Source organism: Pseudorca crassidens, chromosome 8 (genome assembly GCF_039906515.1).
Source record: "Pseudorca crassidens isolate mPseCra1 chromosome 8, mPseCra1.hap1, whole genome shotgun sequence".
In the NCBI taxonomy this organism is placed as follows: Eukaryota; Metazoa; Chordata; class Mammalia; order Artiodactyla; family Delphinidae; genus Pseudorca; species Pseudorca crassidens.
The window spans coordinates 37,137,773-37,165,742 of record NC_090303.1 but is presented as its reverse complement, the minus strand read 5'-3'; the positions used below and the strand labels follow the sequence as shown (position 1 = coordinate 37,165,742).

Sequence of the window (27,970 nt, the reverse complement as noted above, 5' to 3'; positions counted from 1 at the left end):
ATAATATATCTGGTAGCGAGTGGAGGAAAGAATACTAACTATTAGGAACAATCTGATTCTAATTCTCGCTCTGCCCCCAACTCAACAGATAATCCTAGACTAATCGCTTAATCTTTCTGGAATTTAGCTTCCTTGTCTGTGAAATTATGGATGTTGGACGGCATAAAAACTTAAACTTCTAAATTCCTTCACAACTTTGAAAACCATTTTCACAAGAACTATTTTCATTACATTCCACTGAGCAGGGATTTTGCTTTATTCATTGCTGTATCCGCAGCACCTGGCTGGTACAAAGTAGACACAAAATATTAGTTGAATGAATAGGTGAATTTGATCATGACAATAACCCTGTGAGGAATGCAGTACTGGGCAGGTATTTTTTATTAGGCTTATTTCACATGTGAGAAAAACCAAGATCCAAAAAATTTTTAATACTTGCTCACAGTACTGCGGCTAAATGGTAGAGCAGGATACAAACTCAAGTCTTCCAATTACTAGTTCAAAGTTCTTTCTAGGTCTAAAATTTTTTATATTTTCATATACTCTTAAGCAGACACAAGAATAATGAACTCTTCTTATTCCCACTCTTCCAAAGGGAGAAAAACATCATTAGGATGGTGTTACCATAAAAAGCAGTGAATGACCGATTCAAAAGAATGATCTTAAAAAATACCTAACACACAATAATGTTATATATATGAAATAAGGAGATAAAATCCAATTTCTGACTTCTTTGATTATACTTTATTATATTTTCTGTGTTCCACAGTTAAGTCTACACTCCTAATTATGGCTGGCTACTTTACAATGTTTGCTGTTAATCATAAGGGAGAAGGAGCTCAAATCTATCCAAGTAAGGTTAAAATTCAAACCATGAAACTTACTGTAGGCCTCCTCAGTGACCTCAGGCTGAGGAACTCACCTCACACTCTAAAGCTTAAGATCAACTGAATTATAGAAGAAAAAGTCTTGACAGGGCAGCATGAGCTAGAAATATCTATGTGAACAGAGATGGAAACAAAGTAACAGCCCTAGGGCAAAGCTCTATTCTCCAAGACTCTCAAAAGTACAAAAGTATATTTCAAGAACCTAATTAGGGAAGAAGAGGGGTTGGTTGGAGAATAATACCTTCAGATTAGACAGTGTACTCCTGGCATAGCAATGCAGCCTCCTGCCTTGAGGCCACAGGCTCATAGGAAAATCACTCTGTGTACTGGGTAGCAAATTCTTTTATTTAAGAAAAAAAAAGATTGCAAATTCGCCCAAAGATAGAATCCTTTCTTTCAAAAATAAATAATTTCTGCATATGAAATGCCCTCCCCAAAATCAAGCAGTTTAAATACAAGGATATAGACCAAAATATTTTGTTATATGGGAGGCAGTATGTAAGGGGTGTTTGTAAAGTGAGAATTTTTGTATACCTCAGAAAAGTTTCTTAAAGGAAACTCATTAAAATACACTTCTCTTCTGAAAGTAAACAAATAAACTGAATACGTATTCTCCACTGACTTATGCTCCTTTGGTTTCTTCTTCCTCTAAGAGGACCCCGCTAGGTATGTGCCAAAAGTGAGCAGTTATGCTGAACTATTTTCAGAGCGCTTGAATAAAACAGAGTATCTGGGGTCATGACCTTGGCATCTCAGTGAGCCCCAGTCTATGCCGCCATGGCCACCTACAAGGTGGTGCTGATCCCACACAGGAAAAGCACACAGAACCTGTAGAACAGCTTCAGTGGCTGGAGCAAAGCCAACATGAGCCCAGGAGGCGTGAGGAGGTGAAGCACCACATGCAGGTGCTACAAGATGCTGGCTAGGAGTTTGACATCTGCTTCACCACGGTGCAGAAGAAAGCCATTTGGATCTTCTAGACAGCACTGGATGCCAATGACCAAGTGTGGCTGCCAATAGTGAGGACTTGACTTCAATAAAGCAGAAACTGCTGCCAAGCATGACGAAACCCAGGTAAAGATCTGGACATGCTACTATGTCCTACCACCTCTTATGAAGCTCAACCACCCTTCTACAGCAACATCAATAAAGACTGAGGTATGCAGACCTCACTGAAGATCAGCTACCCTCCTGTGAGAGTCCGAAGGACACTATTGCCAGAGCTCTGCCCTTTTGGAATGAAAAAATAGTTCCCCAATTGGAGGAGGGGAAGGGGGTACTGAATACAGCCCACGGCAATAGCCTTCAGGGCACTGTCAACCCTCTGGAGGGTCTCTCTGAAGAGGCTACTGTGGAGCTGCACCTGCCCACTGGTAGTCCCACTGTCTATGAACTGGACAAGAAGCCCATGGAGTTCCTGGGAAATGAAGAGCCCATGTGTGAAGTCATGGAGGCTATGGCTGCCCAGGGCAAGGCCAAGAAGTGAAGGCAAGCAAGCAGCCTACTTTCCCAAGGACACCCCCCTCCCACCCCATTCCTCTGCACCTCTTCCCTGCACATGTCTGTGGGCATCTTAAGTTGTAGCTCCAGATGGGGATCAGTGGCTCCCAATTTTCTTTTAGCCATTTTGTCTCCTGCTCCCATTTCCTTCATACAATCTAGTCAGAACAGCACCTATGGGGCAAAGGGTCCTCAGTCCAAGTCAAGGGAAGACTTATTCAAGAGGGTGGAGAGGAAGTAACTCTGGGACTTTTTGCTAGTGCTTCGTTTATTACTAAGGCCCTGCTTGAGTAGAAGATAGGCAAGAACCATGCTAAGATGTGACCAATGAGGAGGAACAAGAGAGCTTATTTGTGTTCCCAAAAGCTAATCCTGTACTATTTTGTAGTCATGTGACTGTCTGGGAGGCTCTAGTTATTCCAGTAGAAGATGAATGTAACCTGCATGGTGATTCAAACAAACATTTCCTCCATTACACCAGAGGAACTCGCTCCAGAAGATTAGGATCAATCCTGAATGTTTAAGTGTTGCATTTACTTTTACAAAATATATATATAAAATACATATATGTTGTGTCTATATTTGTACATATTATATATATTTCATATATTATTTATATATTAATGTTAAAAATATCAACAACAACAAAAACCTTCCGGGGATTTTAGTGGTGGTTAACAGAAAACAAACTATTCCTTACACCAATATGAGATAAGCTCCCTGACTCCTAAGGTATAGGACTTCACCCTGTTGTATGTTTCGGTACCCCTCCCCTGCCTTATTGTTCTATGGCCATAAAATGCCTCTTAATCATGTCCAAGCATGTCTTTCACTGTGTCAGATTTCCGAATCATGTTCCAGTTGTTTGGCGCTGCCACTTGGCCCAGTACTCATTTTGAGCATAACTGTACTAAATCCTATTTCCAGAACAGTATAATAAGGGAGTGATGCAACTAAAAACAAAATAAAACAGAACAAGAGTATCTGGGTAAGAGGGGAAAAAAGTATTATCGGTAAGTGGGATGAAAGACTTTGAACAGTCACATGATTGGACAACTGGACCCTGAGGAAGAAACGGACGTACAGACTAAGAGAACAGGTATTAGTCAAGATAAACATTTTGTAAATGTAAAGGAACAAAGGTTTTTATGACTCTAGTTCTATAATCTAAGAGTTATCCCACAATAATAATCTACTGTTCTACTTACCATGTAATAAATCAATTTTCTCCTTCCATTTGAAAGTTATTTTCCCTATTGATACAAACAATATTTAAATTTTTCTGCATAAATACAATGCAGTGACCTTACCTAGTAGCAAACTGAATGAGTGCATTCTGAAGAGTCTGCCTAATTTCAAGAAGAAAAGATTCATCATCACTTAGTGTATAATACCAATACTGGACATAATCCCTCAAGGAAAATTGGATAACCTAAAACAAAAATATGGAAAAAAATACAATTTTTTAGGATTTAAAAAGTAACAGTGGCAAAGTAAAACCTGAAAGGATTATTTGCGATTTATATTTACTTGCTACATACTAAATTGTAGTGGTAAATAACTGCCTTCATTAAAAAAGCATCAATATACTAAAACACATTTCAAAAATTTTTCAATTATTTTGGTAGCCCAATTCATCCACTGCCCAAATTTTTTAAAAAATTAAAGAATTATCTATGGCGAAGCCCCACCCAATTTCAGATAAAGATGAAGCCTGCAGAAAAAATAAATTTCCAATGCTACAACATAATGAAGTTTTAATCAGTTTGATGGAATGAGATGCAAAATAATGTCAAGAGACGCTAATAATCTTGGAAATGTTTTCTTTTGAGAATATCATCAGAATCATTGAATCAAATTATAAAAATGACAATTCACTTAATTCTAATACCGGTGATGCTGCCAACAGCACTGTTAGCCAATAAATAGCAAATAATACAGTTTAATGTATTATGTTTTTGCAAATCAGACAAAGTAAATATGGGTTCATCTAAAAAATAGTATTACATTTTAAAGTATACATTATTTGTAATAATCACAAAATCAAGAATCGATGAAAAATATTTTGGAGAAGAATAATTTGAATTCTAATTTTTAAAATATTTTTGAATGAAACCATAAATATCCATTTAAAAAAGTAATTAAACTAGTAGGAAAAACATCTGATTTATCAAACCACTAAGCTTGTTCATTAGCTGAAGAGTAACATTTTAACTATAAAATAATTAGAAACATTATCAGATGTCAGTAAAACCTTTTTTTCCTAAATGTAAATTCAACCAAAAGGCTTTAATATCGTATTAAGCAAACACCTTATTATAAGTAAGTTCATAAGTAAGGCAGCATCTTTATGTACAGACTCCAAGGACAGCATTATAATGAATTTCCAGCATATTACACAAATAGCAAAAATTCTTCTTTAGTATTTTCAAAAGAAATGCACCTAGCACACAACATATGGAATTCAAATACCACATACTGAAACTCACTTGCTGGAGAGGTTCATCAATTATATTGGCACCTGTCAATCTTCTATCGATCTTTATAGTCCTGGCTTCCCGTTTCATTTCTTCTAAGCACTGAAAGGAAACCATAACATTCTATTACATAGTTTCTTGATTTAAAGTCTCTGTAGTTTACTTCTAACTAAATATTCATTGTAACTTCCCTGTCATTATTTTCAAGTTAATAAATTAACCTTATTTCTTGAGACTCGGGTATAAAGCAAACACTATTTCTCAAATTAACAAAACTAGACATCTAGAAAAAAAATCTTGTGTCATCACCAAAAACAATTATCAGCAAACATTATTTAGAATGTGAGAAATTGAAAATATCAGATATAATATTGCCATATTTCAAAGAAACTTTAAAATCATAAGTTAGTGTTTCAGGTGAGTCAAATAATTGTCTTTATTAAACACACCCCTATTTCCTCCTTCTCCCTCCCAGCCCACAACAGTATACCAGCTGCCAAATGAATATATTTTAAATTAATTTTACTTAGGGATGGTTTTTAGCAACTAAAGAAAATAAATATTTCTCTGTAGTCTTCAGAAAGACCAGTGACCTGGAAATCGGGTGAAAAGTAGTAAGACACTCTTCAATTAAAAATACAAACCAAAGCACACATACATATAAAAAACATATGCCTCGAGTTATCACATGCAACCTCTAAGATTTTTTCATAAAATATACTTAGGAATCATTTTAGAAATAGCAATCAAAATCACCATTTTTATACCATATACTAAAAAACAGATTATAAAGACTTAACCAGTCTTGACTATGATTTATTACTGTTTAGGATCTTAATTCTTAAAATATTTTGCATCCTCTCTATGTACCACTCAAGTGAGTGGAAAATATGGATGGCTAGGAAATGATTCAAAAAGAAAAGGCAAAAAAGCAAACAACCCAATAGAAAAATGGGCAGAAGATCTTAATAGAGATTTCTCCAAAGAAGACACACAGATGGCCAGTAGGCACATGAAAAGATGCTCATCACTAATTATTAGAGAAATGCAAATCAAAACTACAATGAGGTACCACCCACCTTACACCAGTCAGAATGGCCATTATTAAAAAGTCTACAAATAACAAATGCTGGAGAGGGCATGAAGAAAATGGAACCCTCCTACACTGTTGATAGGAATGAAAGTTGGTATAGCCACTATGGAAAACAGTATGGAGGCTCCTCAGAAAACTAAAAATAGAGTTACCATATGATCCAGCAATCCCAATCGTGGGCATATACCTAGACAAAACTACAATTCAAAAACACACACGCACCCCTACGTTCACTGCAGCACTATTCACGATAGCCAAGACATGGAAACAACCTAAATGTCCATCAACAGATAAATGGATAAAGATGTGGTACATATATACAATGGAATACTCCTCAGCCATCAAAAAGAATGAAATTATGCCATTTGCAGCAACATGGATGCAACTAGAGATTTTCTTATTATATAAATGAAGTAAATCAGAAAGAGAAAGACAAATAGTACATGGTATAACTTATATGTGCAATCTAAAATATGGCACAAATGAACCTATCTCTAAAACAGAAACAAAATCACAGACAGAGAGAACAGATTTGTGGTTGCCAAGAGGGAGCGGAGGAGGGAGGTGGGTGGACTGGGAGTTTTGGGTTAGTAGATGCAAACTATTACACTTAGAATGGATAAGCAACAAGGTCCTACTGAAGAGCACAGGGAACTATGTCCAATCTCCTGGGATAAACCATAATGGAAAAGAATATTTAAAAAAAGAATGTACGTATGTGTATAACTGAGTCACTTTGCTGTACAGCAGAAATTAACACAACATTGTAAGTCAACTATACCTCAATTAAAAAAAAAAAAAGGTTCATTTCCTCAGAAAGATCTGTGAGCAAACTCAAAGAATACACACTAAAGGGAGTTTTAAAGGGAGACAGAAGTAAGTTTCAGAGATTACTTTAAAAGTTACAGTAAGTATTAGAAAAAAATGTATTTATCAATATGAAAGTCTTATTAGCACATAATGGATAAGTTAATAATTGTAAAATTCAGTTACTGGCATCAACTCCAGACCATTGGCCTCTCTTCATACAAGAAAAACCATCCTAATCCCACAATAATAATTGAAGGCAATGAGAATCTGAAGCGTACTTCTAGTACACAATTCCAATTTTATTTAGAGTATGATATTGAAAACAAAAGAATAGGAAAGATAATATAAAATTGGACTTGAATTATTAAAATTATAGAAACTGCACAGCCTAATCGCAAGCTCTATTTTTCAAGTGAGTTAAAAGAGAAAGTGCCCATTTTCCTCCCTCTGGTTCCGATGCATTTATTTCATTCAAAACAGTATATTCATTGACATTTCCACAAGTCATACACATGATGCACTGAAATTCTAAGTTAAGACAGCAGGAAAAGACCCCAAATTTCTATCTTTTCCTCAAATTTGCATTCTCACCTTTAACATCTAACATGCATTTTCTAAGCCTGATCAGATAGACTCTCATAAATTTATAGTGAGCATTAGTGAATTATAGGAAAATCTGCCAAGCCATATAAAGATGATCACATATCATCACTGCGTACAGCAGGACTTTAAGGTTTCACATTCCTTTACCCTTCTTACCTTAGGAATCCCAGTTGATGTCGGAGGAAGAAATGAGTGTTCACACTGCTCTAGGTACTTCTCTGAGTTTGTTTTTCCAAAGAGGAGAGTAACCACAAAACCCCTGAAAGAAATTTAATTATAGATACAAAAACAAAACTTCACTACAATTTAACACATCTATTTATTACCAAATATATTTTTCAGATTTAATTGATGGCTTACCATTCACTAAAAAGTCAGTTTGTGACTTTGACGAGGCGCAAGGAATTGACAGATTTTGTTAAGTTCTCAAGTTTAAAACAACTATAAACATTTTGTGAATTTATACAATAATGCCTTTACGAGTTTTCATCCAATATATTTCACAAAGAATCTCAGGCAACATTTTCAAACTTTAGAAAAATAAACCTTCATTAAATAAGTAGGCAAGCTAATAACCAAAGACAAATGAGATGTACATCTATAGCTATACCCACATTTCTATAATTCTGTTAACTAATTAAAGAGAGATATAACTTGCCACTATGAATACAGAATAAACAAAGGCTATACAGGAAAAAAAAAGATCCAATTTACGATTTGTTTAAAATAAGACTGGAATTTAAAAAAGAAATATAAATACATCCCCAAAAGTTAATTATTTTTAAAACAATTATGGAGTCAAGGTAAGATAAAATACTGGTTTAGAATACTTTGTATTGACTAAATGCTATCAGTATTTCCTACATTTAAAGTTTCCCAAATAAATCTAAGCACTACTAAGTAGATAGGAAATCCATAAAAGAATATTAAATTTTAATTTTATAATGATTTACAGTAATCTTACAATGATTGAAAGAGTGCAGTTGGGGACTTCCCTGGTGGCGCAGTGGTTAAGAATCCGTCTGTCAATGCAGGGGACACAGGTTCGATCCCTGGTCCAGGAAGATCCCACATGCCGCGGAGCAACTAAGCTCGTGTGCCACAACTACTGAGCCCACGTGACACAGCTACTGAAGCCCGTGTGCCCTAGAGCCTGTGCTCCGCAACAAAAGAAGCTACTGCAATGAGAAGCCCACGCACTGCAACAAAGAGTAGCCCCCGCTCGCCACAACTAGAGAAAGCCCATGTGCAGCAACGAAGACCCAACACGGACGGACGGACGGACGGAAGGAAGGAAGGAACGAAGGAAGGAAGGAAGGGTGCAGTGACAAGAAAGGAACAGTAAAAAATTAAACACAGTCAGCCTTAGCTATTGAAAGGAAGATTCTCAAGGTCCTCTGCTTTTCGTGGCTATCTGCCATTTCACCACTCTTCAGTACAGGCACCACATAAGCAAGGAGGAGGTTGGAGAAACAAATAAAGTCAAATCAACTCATGTCATCAATTCTGTTTCTGTTTCTTTTTTAAAAGGTTGGCCTCAGAATTATCAGTAAATTTCACATATCTGTGTTCTATCTGACATTATTACTAAGAATCAAGTTGGCCTTGTATTTCAGTTTTACCTAGCTGTAAGCATATTTAGACACAATAAAATGCTGATATTAAGTTAACAATGCATTTCTAAAAACATTATCATAAAATAAACGTTCACCTTTGCCCACAGTGTGACAGTAGGAAAGTAAGCTAAGGAATAATATGATCTTAGAAAGAACCTAATTAATAGCTTCAACCTTGAGGTTTAAGTAAAAATAGGTGCTACAAATGATTGCATAACCAAACAAACATAACGGGAATGCCATTAAATAACTCATATCAGTACTGAAGGTATCCCAAAATAACCAGAAAAAAAAACCCACCAAAATTCAGAAAAACAAAAACCAAAAACTTCTGAGTGGTTTTCTTTCCAAAGGGTTTCTTTATTTTAGAAAATAAGGGGTTACCATTGACTATAAGCAAAACATATACATTATCAACACTGTATACAGGTAAACTGCAGAACTCAAAAACTTAAGTTTTACTAGCCAAAAAAAAAAAAAAAAGATAGTTTCCATGAGAAAATGTATTAATTCCTCTCTGACTTGCATTTTAACTAGGAAAAAGAACAAAAACAAATCTTTAAAACTTACACAACAAAAACAAAAAAACACTAAAACTAAGAAATGATTTTTAGTTATATGTAATGTAACTATTTAAGATTGATATATAAAAGTCTATTTTTGCTCTTAAAATTCATAAGGCACTAAACTATATAAATAAAGCTACATTAAAGAAAGGACAATCATTCTTCATAATTAGAGCCAAAATTAGAAAGATTTTTGACTCAGGAATTGTGATACTCACTGACTGTAACTGAGTAACCTGGGAATGCTTAATTAACTAATCCTCTGAGATGATTCTGGATGCTTGTTAGTATATAAATTGAAGTCCCCTTACTGTGGCACTATATTTCCTGACATCAGTAGTCTGGAACAGAATATCAAATCAATTTATGACATAACATGAACTTGGAATTTCAGATCCTTCCATGTGACTTAATATTATCTAAAGAGTTTATAGTGGCCCTCCCACACCTACCAATATCCCAACTTACCTAAAAAAATTCACAGAACTTTACAAATATCCAAAAACTTTCTTGAAATTATTCCTTAATAAATTAGCAGACTCAAAAAGGGAACAACAAAGGTTCCTGGGACTTCGAAATGAATGGACTCGTGACCCTTTTCCCTTTCCCAAATTTTATATGGAGCAGTTGAGTCTAAGAGAAAGGATTCTCACCCCTCTACCTTCATCTGTAACGCTGCAATTTCTTCCCTTTCTGAAGTATTGTAAAATATTCTGAAATCCTTCCTCACTTTTGCCAAAGGCTTATTCAATTAGTGAAATAAAAGAAATCTTTCCTTTGTGAGAGAAACATCTCCTCAATTTCCTTTCCAATAAATAAAAGCAGCCATGACCTTGTGGGGGAGTAGTGCAACCATGAAGGTCTGGCCTTGATTTGTGACTAAAGAATGTAATTTAGGAAGCCCAAATGGCTGCAGATCTGTAAGTCTTCAATCATCTTTATAATCAATAAAGATATTCAGAACTCCATTTATCTGATTCCTATGGCTTATTTCTTAATTGTCTCAGTATATAATACCATATCCAAGCAATTATAAGGAAAATATTAAATCTAATATAAAATACAGTTTTATGAATAGTCCTCGATGTAGCTTCCCAGTTAAATTAATTCTCACTTGTTCAACAATCAGTGGGTGACCTCCCTATAAAATGGTTACACATGATTTTCAAACTCATAATCTGAAAAATGTGACAGGATGACAGCCATCCCTTCAGTGTCTTATACAGTCTCTCTCAGGCCACAGTTTATATATGCTATTCAATTCAGCTAAGTCCTCTAAACCTATAGGCTCAAACAATTCCTCCAAATATTTGGGGTCTCAAAAGATTTTTCTGAAAGAACTCATAGGTATTCACTGCACAAATAATTACATAAATGTATTACACATATACAAATACACATATATATACATACACACATAAACATTAACAACAAAATGCTCATTTCAGCTAAACTACCTTGTTCAGAGTACCTAAGTAGCAAGCATCTCTCTTGTTTATACATTTTCTTACATATAATTCATATCTGATACCAAACATTCTACATAGGAAGCTATACTAAATCATGACTGAAACCTCTCCTGTAAAGTTTTATCAACTCAAGGTAAAGCATAAACACTGTAAACCAAATAACCATGAAGAGAAAAATGGCAAAATCAGGTGTTTGTTGGAATTTTCTAGAACAAAATGACAGCATTCACTAAGGGAAATAATTAACACAATAATTAACATTAACATAATAATTAACATTAGTGTCTGAAGTCTAATCAATGAAACAGTATCTTCTAGTCTGTAAAACTTGATGTGTCATCTCAATTTAACTTATTTATCTTATTATTATAATAGATAAGGAAATTTCAACCTTAAAGGGGAAATAACACCAAAAGGAATAAAAAAATCTTAAAAACTTTTCAAGTTACACAAAAAAGTTTATATCATCAGAAATTGAAATTTATTTTTGAAGATGATGACCCATATTGCTGGTACAAATCATAACCATCATCGTTTTTATTTCTATAGTTATCTTAATTTTACTATTTTTAACTCTGGTAAAAACAATTTGCAAAAATAGCATTCACAAATCATACTGCCATTTCTCATGATCATTTTTTTTTCTTATTGAGGTCTCATGGTCATTTGTTTCCATTTTGAACAACTGAACATGACATGAACTATAAAATTATCATTGAGAATACTTACCCACCCACAAAGCAGAGGATATAAAATGCCAAATAAAATATTACAAAGGGTCCAAACGTTATTAGAGAAAGGACAATGCCAAGGCTTCCCCATCCCCATATGGACAGACTGGTCTGAAATAAAGCAGGAAAAAAAATCTTTTTAATAAATAAATAATTTTCCATAGGAACTAGAAAAGAACCAACAAAACTTTTACATACTTTATGTTTCTCCTTTTAAGCATTCATGGTATTGTTTCAGTAATTTTAAAAATATTTACTTTTGAAAGTGTTAAGTACATTCTTGGAAATTTATCTCCCAGAAACAATATACAAAATCTATATGTAGAAACAAATTTATAGCATATCAGCAACGATTTTAAAAAACAATCTATTGGCAATATAAATGAACAAATTACATAAATTGTTGAATGACATGAAAAGTGATAAAGTATTTATAATAAAAACATTTATACATTTATATATGCAAAAGCATGTATGAAAGCTTAAGTAGACAACAGATTGTACTTGTTTATATTTCATCTTAAAACTACAGCATGAGACTTTTTAAAAATTAAAATTTCAAGGTAAAAAACCCATGTCTCACTAAAAATTATATTTTTATTTACTCAAATTATTTGCAGAAATTTGTAAAATTATAACTGCACAACTTCCAACTTCCCGTTACCAAAATTTACCACGAGTTCAACAAAACATCTCTAAAAATTCTCCATCCTGTTTCCCTATTTCGTTTAGAATTATACTGTATTATCTATTAAAAATACTCCTTTTGTTGAAGGCAAACTGGATTTTAGCAATTTAAGTCATTATGAAATAAATAAATGTATTCAGTTCAACAAGTTCCTATATCCATTTGCCTTGTACTGTGAGGTATACAAAGGATGCATTTGTCCCACTCCTGCCATCAAGAAGCCCAGAGAAGAATGTCTTACAGGAATGAAACAATTAGACACTGAACCAAAAGAAAATAATAGAAAGCATTATAAGATGCTAAACTGAACGAAATTAATGACAAAAAAAACTATGGAATAGACAATAAGTGCTATGGACTATGAGAGAAAGCACAGTTTTACTTATTTATTCATTCATTCATTCATTCACCAGTCATTGACTGCTTCCTATGTGCTGTAAGTTCAAAGTGCTGGGGATATCACAAGGAATAAAGTATACCCTCATAAATCTACATTTTAGTAAGGGAAGAACAACAAGCACACCCTCATGAATTTACATACCTTCGTAAGTTTACATTCCAGAAGAGGAAAAAAGACATATAAATAAGTAAATATATATCAGATGGGGATAAATGCTATAGAGAAAAATAAAACAATTGCATGTGGTTGATCTAAGAAGCTTTCAATGATTAAGTGACACATGAACAGAAATCTTAGATAAGATATACGGAAAATTTATAATAGTCTTCCTACCCCCAAATAATATTTTTCCATTTATTCATATCATCTATGTCCCTCAGTGAAGGGTTTTTTTAAATTTCTTCTATATAAGGCCTTCACAACTCTTGTTCATTTGTATTTTTATTACCTTTTTTCCTTATCCTGGCCACATCTTTTTAACCAGAGGACAGAATGCCTACTGATGTTTCTACCCTGCCTTCATGATCTCCTCCTTGAATCAGCTGGGGATACTATTGCACCTATGAAGTGGTCTCCCCTGACTTCTTTCCAAGAGCTGAAAGTAGGCCATGGTGGTTTAGAATAAAGTACAGAACATTTCAGTCCCTCTGACAATAGTTCTGCTGAACATTCGGGACCTGATCCACACTATAGTACCGCCAGATGGCCATCTATAAAAAACAGATGTGATTTCCCAAGATTCATTCAAAACCTTTTCCACTGACTTTCCTGAAAAGAGTTCTTACAAACTCTCAGGAAAGCTCAGACCAGACTATGACCCAGATACTTTATCCAGCCTACCTTCTTCAATGATATTTGATGTAATATTAGCAATATTACTCTTTCTTTACAAAGTTATATTTATGCTTGCTCGCCATTTTTCATAGCTAAACAACTTACTGTTCAAGGATCTATTCAGAGGTTTGAACAATGAAACCAAGCAAAATGGCTATCTCTGGAGATAAAGGAAAGAAGGGAGCATGCAACTGGAGGACAATACACAGGGGGCTTCTCAAATACTCAATACTCAAATGTTCTATATTTTTTAACCAGGTGTTTGCTCTAAACTGTATAAATGTGTTATGGCTCCAACTGTATGACTATCAATTAAAGAAATTTAAAAATTAAATTTTCAGGGCTTCCCTGGTGGTGCAGTGGTTGAGAGTCCGCCTGCCGATGCAGGGGACACGGGTTCGTGCCCCAGTCTGGGAAGATTCCACATGCCGCGGAGTGGCTGGGCCCGTGAGCCATGGTCGCTGAGCCTGCGCATCTGGAGCCTGTGCTCCGCAACGGGAGAGGCCACAACAGTGAGAGGCCCGCGTACCGCAAAAAAATAATAATAATAAATTTTCAAAAAAGAATCACAATTATATAATGTGGGAAAGATTATTAACTCAATTATTTAACAAGGGGAGATGCTCAATTGTCTAAAAGCTCAAATTTTCAGAATCTTACAAGTCTCTTCTTACTCATTTGAAAATGGCAGCAAAAATCATCAAAAAACAAACTTTTATTCATTCAACAAATATTTGGGAATAGCTACATGCCAGATGCTAGTGATTTAACAGTGAACAAAACAGACATTACCGTCACATGAAAAAAAAAAATCTATGGAGAAGAACCTTTCCTTAATTAAGTTTGAGAGGAATTTCTATATTCCAGGGACTAATAAAATTAAACATTTCTAATCAAGCAAGTCAGGTGCTCATTTGTTTTGTGGTTAATCTCATAATATTTAACTTCAAATAAACTATTCAATGAAATATCAGAATAGAGAACTGTCCAAAATTGAGAAAGTTTCATGTTATATTTAGTGTTCCCATTTACATATTTGGCTAATATTATAATCTTAACTGGTGAGATTAAGAAGAACATTTGATCTAAAACCATTTAAAATTTTTGAGTTCTAATTATTTCCTAAGATGATACAGGATGATAAAATTTACAAAAATTTTGCACTACATCAGAAACTTTTTACAAATTCAGAACGGAAGCCAAAAAATATAAATAAATCCACTTCACAATGATTTACATTAAAATAATACTTGATATGTTACTATTTTCTTCTCCAAACACAACAATCAACACTGAAATATTCATGTGTCTGGTTCCCTAAAATCACCGACACACCAACTGTGAGATGGAAGAAACCTTCGTGATCATCTACGGCAGTACTTCTCAGACTTTAAGAATCTTAAATGTAGGTTCTTAAAATGCAGATTCTGATCCATTATATCTGGGGTGGGGTCTGTGATACTTTTATTTCTAATAAGCTACCAAAACTGTTCAGAACTAAGGACAATTATATATTTATAATTCTCCTAAATTAGCCTCTAGGTCCACAAAACCTTACAATTCCAGAACCCAAAACCTCTGAAAATCAAAATTGTACCAAGTATTCTATATACCTATCTCATTTACTCCTCAGAACAACTTATGAAATAATCAAGAAGGTAATACAGCATAGTGCTCAAAAAATATGAACCCTGGAGTTTAACTATCTGAGTGCAAATCTCACGTTTACTATTTATTAGCTGTGTAACCACTCCACGCCTTCATTTCCTCACCTACATTACGTGGTTTTTTGGGGAGTAAATAAGCCCATGGTCTAGTGGTCGATTTTAGCTTAATCGTTATTATTATCCCTAGTTTAACAACATAGAAACTAAAATACAGAGAAGTTTTTTTAAAAATGGCCCAAGGTCACACAGTTAGTATGAGAGTGGGATTTGATCCTATTCAAATCCTGACTCCTTAATGAACCTTAAAATTTGTCAGCTGACAACTGCCTGAAATTAAAACTCACAATAAGAAAAAAAGGTTAAAATCATAAATGAGTGCTTTCTTTTATTTAAATATTCATCAGCTTAATATGCCTCCCAAGAAATTAGTCAGAACACTACTTGTAATGAATGTTATAAATTCCTGGTTTGAGTATCAAGTACATAAATATAAAGTATAATTTTTATTAGACAATCAGTTTATCTATAAATAATGAAAATAATTTCAGTTTCAAAGGGTATCAATTTTATTAGCATGCCCTGGTTCTTATATGTATCAGTTTGGCCTTGAGCAGAGGGACACACAGATATAAAAAATGACTCCTGCTGCCAAGATGCTTAAAATCGAGAAGTGACAATGTAAAAAATCTTAAATGCCTCCTGATAGTAGAAAGCAAATGGAAATAATTTACATTGTGGTATTTTATGCCTATCAATTCATACTACCATTTATCTTATTTCATCCTCATCACAGACTTTTATTGGGCTGGCCAAAAGGTTCGTTCAGTTTTTTCCGTAAGATGGCTCCAGTAGCACTTAGCTGTCTTTAACTTCATTCGAAACAATTTTGTTAGATTGTATGTGACAGCTGTCCTATCAGCATGCATTTTAAAAAAAAACTTACAAAAATTGGTGAATTTTTGTGTAGCCCTTTTAATATTGAAGATGGAAGAAAAAAAGCAACATTTCCGGCATATTATGTTTTATTATTTCAAGAAAGGTAAAAAACACAACTGAAACGCAAATAAAGATTTGTGCAGTGTATGGAGAAAGTGCTGTGACTGACTGACTGGGTCAAAAGTGGTTTGCACAGTTTCGTGCTGGAGATTTCTCGCTGGACAAGGCTCCATGGTTGGGTAGACTAGTTGAAGTGGACAGTGATCAAGACGTTAATTGAGAACAATCAACATTATACCATGTGGGAGACAGCCGGCACACTCAAAATATCCAAATCAAGCGCTGAAAATCATTTGCACCAGCTTGGTTACGTTAATTGCTTTGATGTTTGGGTGCCACATAAGTTAAGTGAAAGAAAACTTCTAACCGTATTTCTGCATGCGATTCTCTACTTGAACGTAATGAAAACGTTCCATTTTTAAAACAAATTGTGACGGGCGATGAAGAGTGGATACTGTACAATAATGTTGAACAGAACAGATCGTGCGTAGGGCAAGCGAAATGAACCACCACCAACCACACTAAAGGCCGGGTCTTCATCCAAAGAAGACGATGTTGTGTATATGGAGGGAGTGGAAGGGAGTCCTCTATTATGAGCTCCTTCCAGAAAACCAAATGATTAATTCCAACAACGACTGCTCCCAGTTAGACCACCTGAAAGCACCATTTGACGAAAAGCATCCAGAATTAGTCAACAGAAAACGCATAAACTTCCATGAGGATAAACGCAAGACTGCATGTTTCTCTGATGACCAGGCAAAAACTGTTAGGGCTTGGCTGGGAAGTTCTGATTCATCTGCCCCTTCAGATTTCCATTTATTTAGATCTTTACAAAATTCTCTTAATGGAAAAAATTTCAATTCTCTGGAAGACTGTAAAAGGCACCTGGAACAGTTCTTTGCTCAAAAAGATAAAAAGTTTTGGGAAGACGGAATTATGAAGTTGCCTGGAAAATGGCAGAACATAGTGGAACAAAAGGGTGAATATGCTGTTAAATAAAGTTCTTGGTGCAAATGAAAAATGTGTCTTTTTACTTAAAAACCGAAGGCACTTTTTGGACACCCCAATATGATAGGAAAGGTAGCAGAATACAGTACTAAAAACATAGAATCAGAAATTACAGGTTCCAGTTTGCCACTAATGTTCTATGTAACCACTGCAAAATCACTAACCACTTTTTGATCCAGAACTCACACTAGCGCATGAAGAAGCTGAGCTGTGAGACCATCCCTCAAGTCAAGCCTATCTAAAGCAGACTTGATTAAGTAACTTGGATGCAGAGCTACGCATAGATTCTCCCAGCTACGTGTGGAGAATGGGGCTAAGTGCAAACAGCTATTTTATATATTAATAGATCACATGAAGAACAGATTGTCAGAGCTCCCAGAGAACGGACCTTGGACTCTCATAAGAGTCTTACTAGAGTGAGTCAGCCACTCTCAGTTATATTCACCTGATATGTCTCAACACATTACATGGCATAGGGCAGCCAGATAGGGCTGAGAATCTTAAAGCTGATATTACTTCAGTGCCAACCTGGATCACAGAAATTATATAAAAGAATTCAACAACAAAAACAAGTACCCATAAGAAGAGTCGCTTTATTGAAACTATAGATTGTTTTCCGTCCACCTTATTCCACCTATAATAAATTGGAAGTTCTTCTCCAAGTAATTTCAGTAGAATGTGCTCCTGACACAGAACTTTGGCTCATTCAACATTACATAATAATTTAACCAAGGCCTGCTACAAAGAAGCTGCTCACTAAATACAGAACTAATTAATTAATTTACTAACTAGAGAAATTAAATAAGGGAGGGAATGGAAAGAGAAGGAAGGGGAGAAAAGAGAGAAGAGGGGAAAGGGCAAGAAAAGGAAAAGGGGAACGCTAAATTGAAGTCCTGCCCCTCACTCCCACCTTAGGACTTTAGGCAGAGTTATACATTCCTACCAGCACAACCTTCACCAAGCCCCCAACCTCCAAAAAAAATAAATCTCCCAAGAGCTTGGTCCTTTTTCTCCCATAGAACTGATGTACAGAAATAACATACTTTTGACTGTCTCAACATAACCTACAACAGCCTACATCACAACTTCCCTTTCAGGGAGGCAGCCACGAAGAGGCAGCCACACAGGGATCATCAGTACATTTAGCTAAGTTGGTCCCAAAACCCCTCTTTTCATACTCCTGGGACACGGAAGTAAAGATCCTCTTCCACTCACGTGTATTTAAGATACCTAGTATATCCTTGTGAGGATGATTAAAGACTAGCATGATATGGTGCACATTTTCAATCCAGCTGTTGAGCCAGGAGGGATAGAGGGTCTTGTCTCCAAGATGGCTAACTGCCCAGCTGGCAAAGATAATGGCCACTGGCTACCTGTGGAGATTATCCTCTCTCTCCCAACTAGGGGTGCCCAGAATAATTAGGTTATATACACACATATACACCAGCCCCATGTATTTTTAGTTCTTTGGTAACAGAACCCTCTCCCTTAAAACAGAAATCTATTGTTCAACTTTTATATATTTTCAAGAATTAATTATGTACACATATGTAGGTAACTACTTTAACAAACCCTTCAATGTTATATTAGAGCAGTAGTTATAAAAGATCATACACTACTACATAATTAGGACTCCTAGCATCCAATGATGAAGAAAATACAAGAAAACAAAAAAAGCTACAATTATTTCAGTGTTTTTTAAACTAGATACCATCAATTACAAAATAACTATACAGTCTGAAACAACAGCAGGTACATTCATATGCACTTGTTTTTTCAGGATACAAACTAAGTTAGGCTGCACAACCCCTCCCCAGCCCATACATTGGGGATCACTGGAATTAGAGTCTAAAAGAAATTACAGTACTGAAAAAACAAAGGACTGTATTTACTGAGTGCTTTCCCTTATAAAGAATAATACAAGTATTTAAAATGTGGATGGAGCAGTATAGCAAAGAACAGTCCTGACAGGCTTCTAGTAGACTCAAAGCCTCCAACTTCAAAACCATGTTAACAAGGTTTCCTGAATTTCCAATTAAAGGTCCAGTAGATACACAAAGCTGAAATAAATTAATCAAAGGTGCTTTCTAGAAGCTGTATTTTTATAGTTATACATAATGTTTTTGTGCCTTAATAATAAATAACTGCAGGACTTCCCTGGTGACACAGTGGATAAGAATCTGCCTGCCAATGCAGGGGACACAGGTTCGATCCCTGGTCTCGGAAGATCCCACATGCCACAGAGCAACTGAGCCCAACTGCCACAACTACTGAGCCTGCGCTCTAGAGCCCATGAGCCACAACTACCAAGCCCACATGATGCAACTACTGAAGCCCGCAGACCTAGAGCCAGTGCTCCGCAGCAAGAGAAGCCACCGCAATAAGAAGCCCGCGCACCGCAACAGAGTAGCCCCTGCTCTCCACAACTAGAAGCCCGCGCACAGCAACGAAGACCCAGCCCAGCCAAAAATAAATAAAAAATAAACTAAAATAATAATAATGAAAAAAACTGCAAAAAATCATAGTAAAGACTTTTTAAAACAAACGTTTAACCTAGAGGGATGGGATAGGGAGGATGGGAGGGAGACGCAAGAGGGAGGGGATATGGGGATATATGTATATGTATAGCTGATTCTCTTTGTTATAAAGCAGAAACTAACACACCATTGTAAAGCAATTATGCTCCAATAAAGATGTTTAAAAAAAAAAGAGAAATAAAACAGATTATTTTCCTTATGTTTCCATTTGACAGATAAATGTCTATTTTTAATTTACATATACATCAGTCTCATTCCTAAACAAATACATATGTATGTATACATGTATATATAGATAACATACAAAAAGGAAAAGTATTCCCTTAAAAATAACTGATTAAAGCAAAATTTTTAAAGCTACTAAAGAATAAGACAGCTAAATTTCTAATTATGTGAACTAAAAGAATCCATCAAGATATCAGAAAAAAAATACCAATCCTGGGCATTTTGAACAAATTTTTTTGTATCAGCATACTTAACCTGATTATTTTTTTAATCCAATTACATACCAGTAGAGGAAAGCATGCATAGCTATCATTCATCTAAGGAAGGGAGGGTGAGAGTTATAAATTTATAAACATTTGCTTATTTTTTTTAAATATAAGGATATACAGAAAATTTTTTAAATGACGATCTTTAAGGAATGGAGAAAATGGGGTAGAGGGGACAGGGATAAGAACTGGACACTGAAAATACCTTGCTCTGTAAATCTGACTTTGTATCAGTATAAATATTTTACACATAAAAAGAATTTCAAAAGCAATCTCTAAATTTCAAAAGCAAAGTGAAATTTAAAAATCTAACTCAATATACTAACAATGTTGGAATAACCACACAGAGAAAGCAATATAGTAATTTTACTATGAATCATTGCTTCGGTAAAAAATAGTGTTGATAGTTCCACTAAAACGAACTAGGGCTATTGGAGGAATGGCTGATTCCAAGTCTGGAGCAGGAACTGAGTTTAAGATGGGCCTGGAACACTTTGCCATACCAAAAAGCTACCAAAGATTACTAAGAATATGTCAAAACTCAGCAGACAACCTGAAGAGGCTTCACCTGGCTAAAGATGGAATCAGTTACACTAACAACTGCAATGTATTGGAGCACTTCAAATATTTGAGTTCATGAAATCATAGAAAGATTTTTAAATTTCATTGATCACCTTTGAAGGGTTCTAAAGAACCAGCTCTTTTTGAAAAGTGGTAGAGAATTAGGCATTTATCAGGCTAATCAGAGAGTTGATGAAAAATCGGTTTCTCTTTAAGGAAAAAATCCATATAAGAAGAAGAAATGACAGAATATTGCCATATTGCAATCCCTAACATAGTTAGGGATCTACCAGTCTAACACGTGCAAGGAACGGATGGGGGGGGGAGAGAGAGAGAGGATGAAAGAGAGAGAGAGGATGAAAGAGAGAATATGAACCAGACATTACATGCCTCTTGAAATAAAAATACACATCACCATCTATCAAAAAGTTTTGTGCGGGTGGGGTTGGGGGACTCTAACCTGAATCTGACTGAGGAAAAGCAGAAGACTGAGAAAATGTTACAATACATCATGGAGATGAACTTAGCAAAATTCAGACTGTGAGAAACACTAAAGGGCAAAAGACCCAATTCCTTCAACAAATAAAGGGCAAAGGGAAAAAAAAAAAAAAAAAAAGAAAGAGGGAAGAGGAAGGTTGAGGAGAACCTGTGGGTTAAAACTGCAATATGTAGAACTTATTCAACTTGATTTTAACAAAAATACAGTGGAAAAAGAAGAAGAATGAGGCGAGAAAGAAGGAAGAGAAACTGGGTAATTCTAAATATCTTCTGAATATTTAATGACATTAACAAGTTACTGCTTATCTTTTAGCTTAAATAATGAATGGTGCCAGCTATTATGTTATAGCAAAAAGAACCCTTATGTTTTAGAGATGCATGATGAAATATTTAAAGATGAAATCATGTATCTCGAATATGCTTCAAAATAATTCTTAAAGTGGACAGTAGAGGAAAAGTGAAAAAGGATATAGACAAAATATAATTAGCCATGAGCTGGTAAATGTCTAAGCTGGGCGTGACAGAGGAAGTTCATTATACTAATCCTTCTACTTGTAATGTTCAAAATTTTTCACTAAAAACATTTTTTAAAACACACACAATAATCACAAAATTCACTTACATAGTAAATGTACTTGCATTTCTTAAGGAACCAATGCAGGAAATAAACAGTGCACAAACATGCTACATGTTCACAGCCCAGAGATTAAACTGGGATTAAAAATTTCCTGTGATTAGTTGATAGTAGAGCAATATACACTTGGCTATTCAATTAAGAAAAAGATTCTTTTAAATATGGAACTACTGTGAGTAATGACTTTTAATATCCTATTTTATGTGTGGGTTATGTATTTATTTTATATAAGAATTACTGCCTTTCAAAATAATTATTTGGAGGGGTTACACTGATCCTATAATAATTAGATAACCATGTATTGGACTTTAGTTATACAAAGATGAATCAGGCAGTTTCTGCCCTCAAAACGTTCATAAACTAAAAAGGTAAAATACACATGTAATGATAACACAAATGCGGTAAGTGCCATAATAAAAAGTTACAAAGTGTTTGGGAATACAAAAAAGATAAATCCTCCAGAGCTTAAACAGTATTGACACTCCTTTAAAATTGGTTTCCAAAGGCAGTTTTGCAGTTGAACAAGAAAAATCAATCTCTTTTCTTTTCAGTTACCCACTTCTTTCCATCAAAATGGTATTACCCGAAATTAATTACTCACTTGATTTACTAAAGTTTTGGTAATTTCCAAAAATAAAAATTCCAAGTGAACAAAGATTCACAACTGCTAACGCTACATAAGAGTGTGCCACAGGTAATCTTTCATACAAAAGTAGGACAGAGAATATCATTTGTTTACTAAACTTCTAAGCCCAATGCTCAAGGCTATTTATACTTTTATGTGTAAATGTATTTAAAGATTCCATTTATAAATGGCAACAAAGTAAGTTGTGAGAGATAAATGCACTATTGAAGAGTTTCCAAAAACTACACATAACCAAATACAATCTTTTCAACAAATGGTGCTGTCACAGACATCCACAAAGAAAAAAATTAATCTAAGACACGGATCTTATACCTTTCACAAAAATTAACTCAAAATGGACACAGACCTAAATGTAAAACATAAAACTCCAGAAGAAAACTTAGGAGAAAACCTAGACAACTTTGGGTATGGTGATGCATTTTTAGATATAACACCAGACATAATCCATGAAAAAAATAATTGATAAGCTGGACTTCATTAAAATTAGAAGCTTCTCTGTACTTTGTACTTTCCTTTTAATTTTGTTATAAATCTAAAACTGCTCTTTTAAAAAAGTCTTTAAAAAAACTACATATAATCACAAATACAAGATGATTTTACAACAGGAGAGAATGGTAACAAGACAGCACCAGTCATGAATTATAATAAACTGATACATAGTCATTATCAATGCACAAAAGTATGAAACTCAATCGTCAAACTGCTCAAAATTCATTCAACTTTATAAAAATGTAAAGAAACCTATTTTTACATAATGTTAAAATTAACTATTTAGGGGCTTCCCTGGTGGCACAGTGGTTAAGAATCCACCTGCCAATGCAGGGCACACGGGTTCGAGCCCTGGTCCGGGAAGATCCCACATGCCATGGAGCAACTAAGCCGGTGCACCACAACTACTGAGCCTATGCTCTAGAGCCCACGAGCCACAACTACGGAGTCCGTGTGCCACAACTACTGAAGCCCACAAACCTAGAGCCCCTGCTCCGCAACAAGAGAAGCCACCGCAATGAGAAGCCCACACACCACAACAAAGAGTAGCCCCCGCTCTCTGCAACTAGAGAAAGCCCGCGTGCAGCAATGAAAACCCAATGCAGGCAAAAATTTTTTAAAATAAAATAAATTTTTTTTAAAAATGTGTCCTTTAAAAAATAAATTAACTAGATTCATTTCATAGATTTCATAATCTCTTATCTTAGGACAGGAAACAAGAGGTCAACATCTCTGATACAGAAAACCTTAAGAGAAACAATAAACATACACAAAATATGTATAATGTAATTAAGGAAAATTGAGGATCAGAATTTTAGTTGACATAATACATTAGCACGTACTTCAACTACCTCCACCTAGACTCCCCTCCTCCCAAAGAAAATCACACTGTCTTTATTCAGGATACCTAGTGTATGAATTCCTCTCATAATCTACTCTAGTGTGGTCTAACATTCTAACATTTTGTGGCACAGTTTTTTAAATATAATTTTTACTTGTGAGGTCTAATTTTTAAACAAATGGAATTTATTTACAAGGGAAAGCTGTTGCTAAAAGGGAACATGTGCACTCAAAACTATGTAAGTTCCACTTGCAGGAATAATTACTTTTCCCTCCCATGGAGAACAAATAGAAAATCCAAAGGTCAGTTCCAACATATCTCCCTGATTTTCCTATGGAATGAGGATATTTTCTATAAAAATTCTTTGACTCAACAAAAATAAATAAATACAGTAAGCCCTAACAAATTATACTTTGAGTACACTGAGTAAATCAGGTGTTCAGAACTTGAAACCCACCAAGTGACAGAAACATTATTATTCACGTGGGTTACATTCTGGTGACAAAACACCAAAGCTGGGTGTGGGGATGGGGGTGGGTGTGTGTGTTTAATTTTGTACTTAAATATGCATGATAAAATAATAGAAAAATATCCTCCCTAACTAAACACTCCAGTTTCAAGTCACTGATCATGGTGCCCAGGATCAAAACCTCAGCAAATAAGGAATTGAAGATAGGGAGGATTCATTACCAGAATACTTACTACAGATGGGATGGGAGTCAGCCCATCTGATTTCATGACCCTTTATTACTCAATCGTCCAAATCAAGCGATTGAGCCTGTCTCCTTTTCCACTACAGTCTTCTGAGGCTTCCAAGTCAAGTTTCCTCTCTTACCCTAGTATGCAATAGAACCAAACACACCTCAGACATCTCAGTAGGGGATGATGGTTGGTCTTTGTTACAAAGAATTTAAGGTTTGAGAAAGGGATCAAAAACTGCCAGCATATTTTAATTCAATAAACATTTTTTAAAAATCACATAAAAATCAGGATTTCTGACTTTTCTTGAAAAACAGAAAAATCTGGCATCAGTGGAATCACCTCCCTGCAAGGCAATAATGGAATGAAGCTGAGTGGCAACAATCTCCATGAAAATGAGTCACAAACTCCTCGGTAGTGCCACAGTCCCAAAATTTGCTATAAGGTGTACCAGATGTGAGTCCAAGATGTGATTTATCACCGTAACTTTACAGTTGTTTTAATGAAAGAAGCAAAATATTTATCTGTATCTATGTTACTATCAGAAGAGGAAAAACAAAAGATAAACCAAGAAAGTAATATGTTTAAAAAATGGCAGACAACCTATTTCTTAGTGGAAGTAAAGTTAGAAATACATATCCCCATTTCATGAAGGGATGTGAATTCACATTAAGCGTTTCCTTTTCCCTAGTTTAGTCTGACAACAGACACTTCAAAGAGGAATAAACTAATAGCCTCAAGAAGAATCCAGTGGAGTAAAGAATGGAAGGAACAAACAGGGGCTGCAAAGGGGAAATTTCTGAAATCTGTTAAAGTGGGAAAGAATAAAAGGAAATTAAAGAGATCAAAAAATTTTCTACTGCTTTGCAAGTATACCAGATTATCTTTAAGCAGAAGAAAGCCTGCAACGCCCAGGATTCTGTTTTCACTCTCCTACAGTCTTACTATATATGCAATCCCTGAGTAATTTTGTTTTCTAATCTACCACTTTTAACTACCTCATACGTACCATGACTTCCAAAACTGTGCCTCCAGCCCAGATATACCTCCTGAATTTCTAACACTTATATTCAACAGCATACTGAACGCTTCTGCCTGAATTTCTCATGGGTACCGCAAACTCATCATGTCTAAAATTAAATTCATTCCATACCCCAATTTCCTATATTCCCTCATTTACATTAAAAGGAGGAGACGTCGACATAGAGAATGGACTTGAAGACACAGGATGGGCAAGGGGAAGCTGGTAAGAGTAGCATCGACATATATACACTACCAAATGTAAGACAGATAGCTAATGGGAAGCAGCCACATAGCACAGGGAGATCAGCTTGGTGCTTTGTGACCACCTAGAGGGCTGGGATATGGAGGGTGGGAGGGAGGCTCAAGAGGGAGGGGATATGGGGATATATGTATGCAGACAGTTGATGCACTTTGTTGTACAACAGAAACTAACACACTATTGTGAAGCAAGTATACTACAATAGAGATGTATTAAAAAATTAATTAATTAAAAGGAGGCATCACTGCCTATCCAATCACTGAAAAGAGAAGTCGTAAGAGTTACCTTGAACTGTCTGTCCTCTTAGAACTCCCACATCCAACTAGTTAGTTATATTTTACATCTTAAATATCTCTTGGGGCCCCCCTCACCACCAAAGCCTTATACAAGACCTTCATTACAGCCTGCAAGACTACAATTCCTGCCTCTCCTCTGTTACATCCTCCTCACTGCCAAAATGACTTTTGAAAAAAAGAGTCTGAAATACCTGGCTTTTTCTTGAGTAGGACCTGTTCTCTTGCTTTTGTTCTCTAGGATGGATCACCTTTCCTCTCTAGCAAAATCTCTATCAAGTTCCCTTCAAGAACCAGATCAAATTTATACCCTCCATAAAGCGAGTCTTCCCTCATAGGCACCTCTCCCTCTTCCCAGATAGAATGTTCAGTCCTTGCATTCTCTGCCTCCACTGCACTATTTAAAGTTCTATAGTAATTATTTATGAATATCTGCTTTTTCTAAACTAGAAACTTCTTTCATTCATTGGTCAAACATTTATTAAAGTCTAGCATGTGCCCCCTATAGCCAGGCTCTGCAATAAAGGATTATTCTGGGCCTCAAGAAGCTCACAATCTTGTGGAAGAAGAGAATTACATATAAAATTATACAACAATACAGTAAGAAAAATGATAGACATGCATCAGCTATTACAAGGCTCTAAAAAGAAGGAGCAGGTAATCTGACCCAGCCCGAAGGGGAGGAGGGGCAGCAAATCAGAGGAAGCGTCCTGAAAAAGGTAATACCTAAGATTAATTTCAGAGGATAACAGGACTCAGCCAGGTGAAGAAGAGGGCAACTGATAAAGAGAAGACAACAGGAGTGGGCATTGAAGCAAGAAAGAGGGTCCCATGGGGAAGGCACTGAAGGTTGTTTTTAAAAGGTAGATTGTGAGAAGCATATGGAATGTTCAAGTTAAACCATTCTATCAATTATGTGCAAGATTTGAAATAGGCAGGAAAACCTATGAAAAGCAATTACAGTCATACTATCTAAAAGCCAGAAACAGGTCAGAAGTAGTGGGGATGAACACATGTCTGCATAGTGGAGAGATATCGAGATGACCAACCAATAGATCAATAGATTGCATGGGGCATGACAAAGAGCCATCATCACAGCTCTTTAAGCTTGAGTAGTATCTGGCTGAACAACTAGTCACTCCAAACAAGATACAAGAAAGAAGGCTGGGGGATGGTAAGTTTGTTGTTTTGCTTTGTGGATGAAGAAGTGAAGTTCAGTATGGGACATGTTCCGAGCAAAGATACATACAGATCTCAAGTGAAGACAGACAGCAAGCAAATGGATATAGTGATACAAGTTATTTTCAAGGGAATCCTCAGGACTACTAATACATAGAATCAGAATTGATTACAGTCATCTAAAAAAAATGAGACGGGCTTCCCTCGTGGCGTAGTGGTTGAGAGTCTGCCTGCCGATGCAAGGGACACAGGTTCGTGCCCCGGTCCGGGAAGATCCCACATGCCACGGAGCGGCTGGGCCCGTGAGCCATGGCCGCTGAGCCTGCGCGTCCAGAGCCTGTGCTCCGCAACGGTAGAGGCCACAACAGTGAGAGGCCCGCGTAACGCAAAAAAAAAAAAAAAAAGTAGTTAGGAATTCTAATCCTAGCTGGTTTCTACTCCTAGCTCTGCTCAAAGATCATGTGAACCTGAGCAA

At 35.6% G+C, this 27,970-nt stretch overlaps 1 protein-coding gene and 1 pseudogene across 5 annotated transcripts in view; one reads left to right on the top strand and one right to left on the bottom strand.

Annotated features, from left to right (window-relative positions):
- The window catches only part of SNX13 (sorting nexin 13), a 138,029-nt gene that overhangs the window by 86,710 nt on the left and 23,349 nt on the right, over positions 1 to 27,970 (bottom strand). For all 5 annotated transcript variants that reach the window (XM_067746220.1, XM_067746217.1, XM_067746219.1 and 2 more), the window contains 4 exons: positions 11,751 to 11,863; positions 7,527 to 7,629; positions 4,877 to 4,966; positions 3,698 to 3,819 (listed from right to left, as the gene is read on the bottom strand). In XM_067746220.1, coding sequence (XP_067602321.1) covers positions 3,698 to 3,819; positions 4,877 to 4,966; positions 7,527 to 7,629; positions 11,751 to 11,863 — 428 coding nt within the window. Of the gene's footprint in view, positions 1 to 3,697; positions 3,820 to 4,876; positions 4,967 to 7,526; positions 7,630 to 11,750; positions 11,864 to 27,970 lie in introns of those variants that run through there.
- On the top strand, positions 1,665 to 2,373 carry LOC137228573 (phosphoglycerate mutase 1-like; annotated as a pseudogene).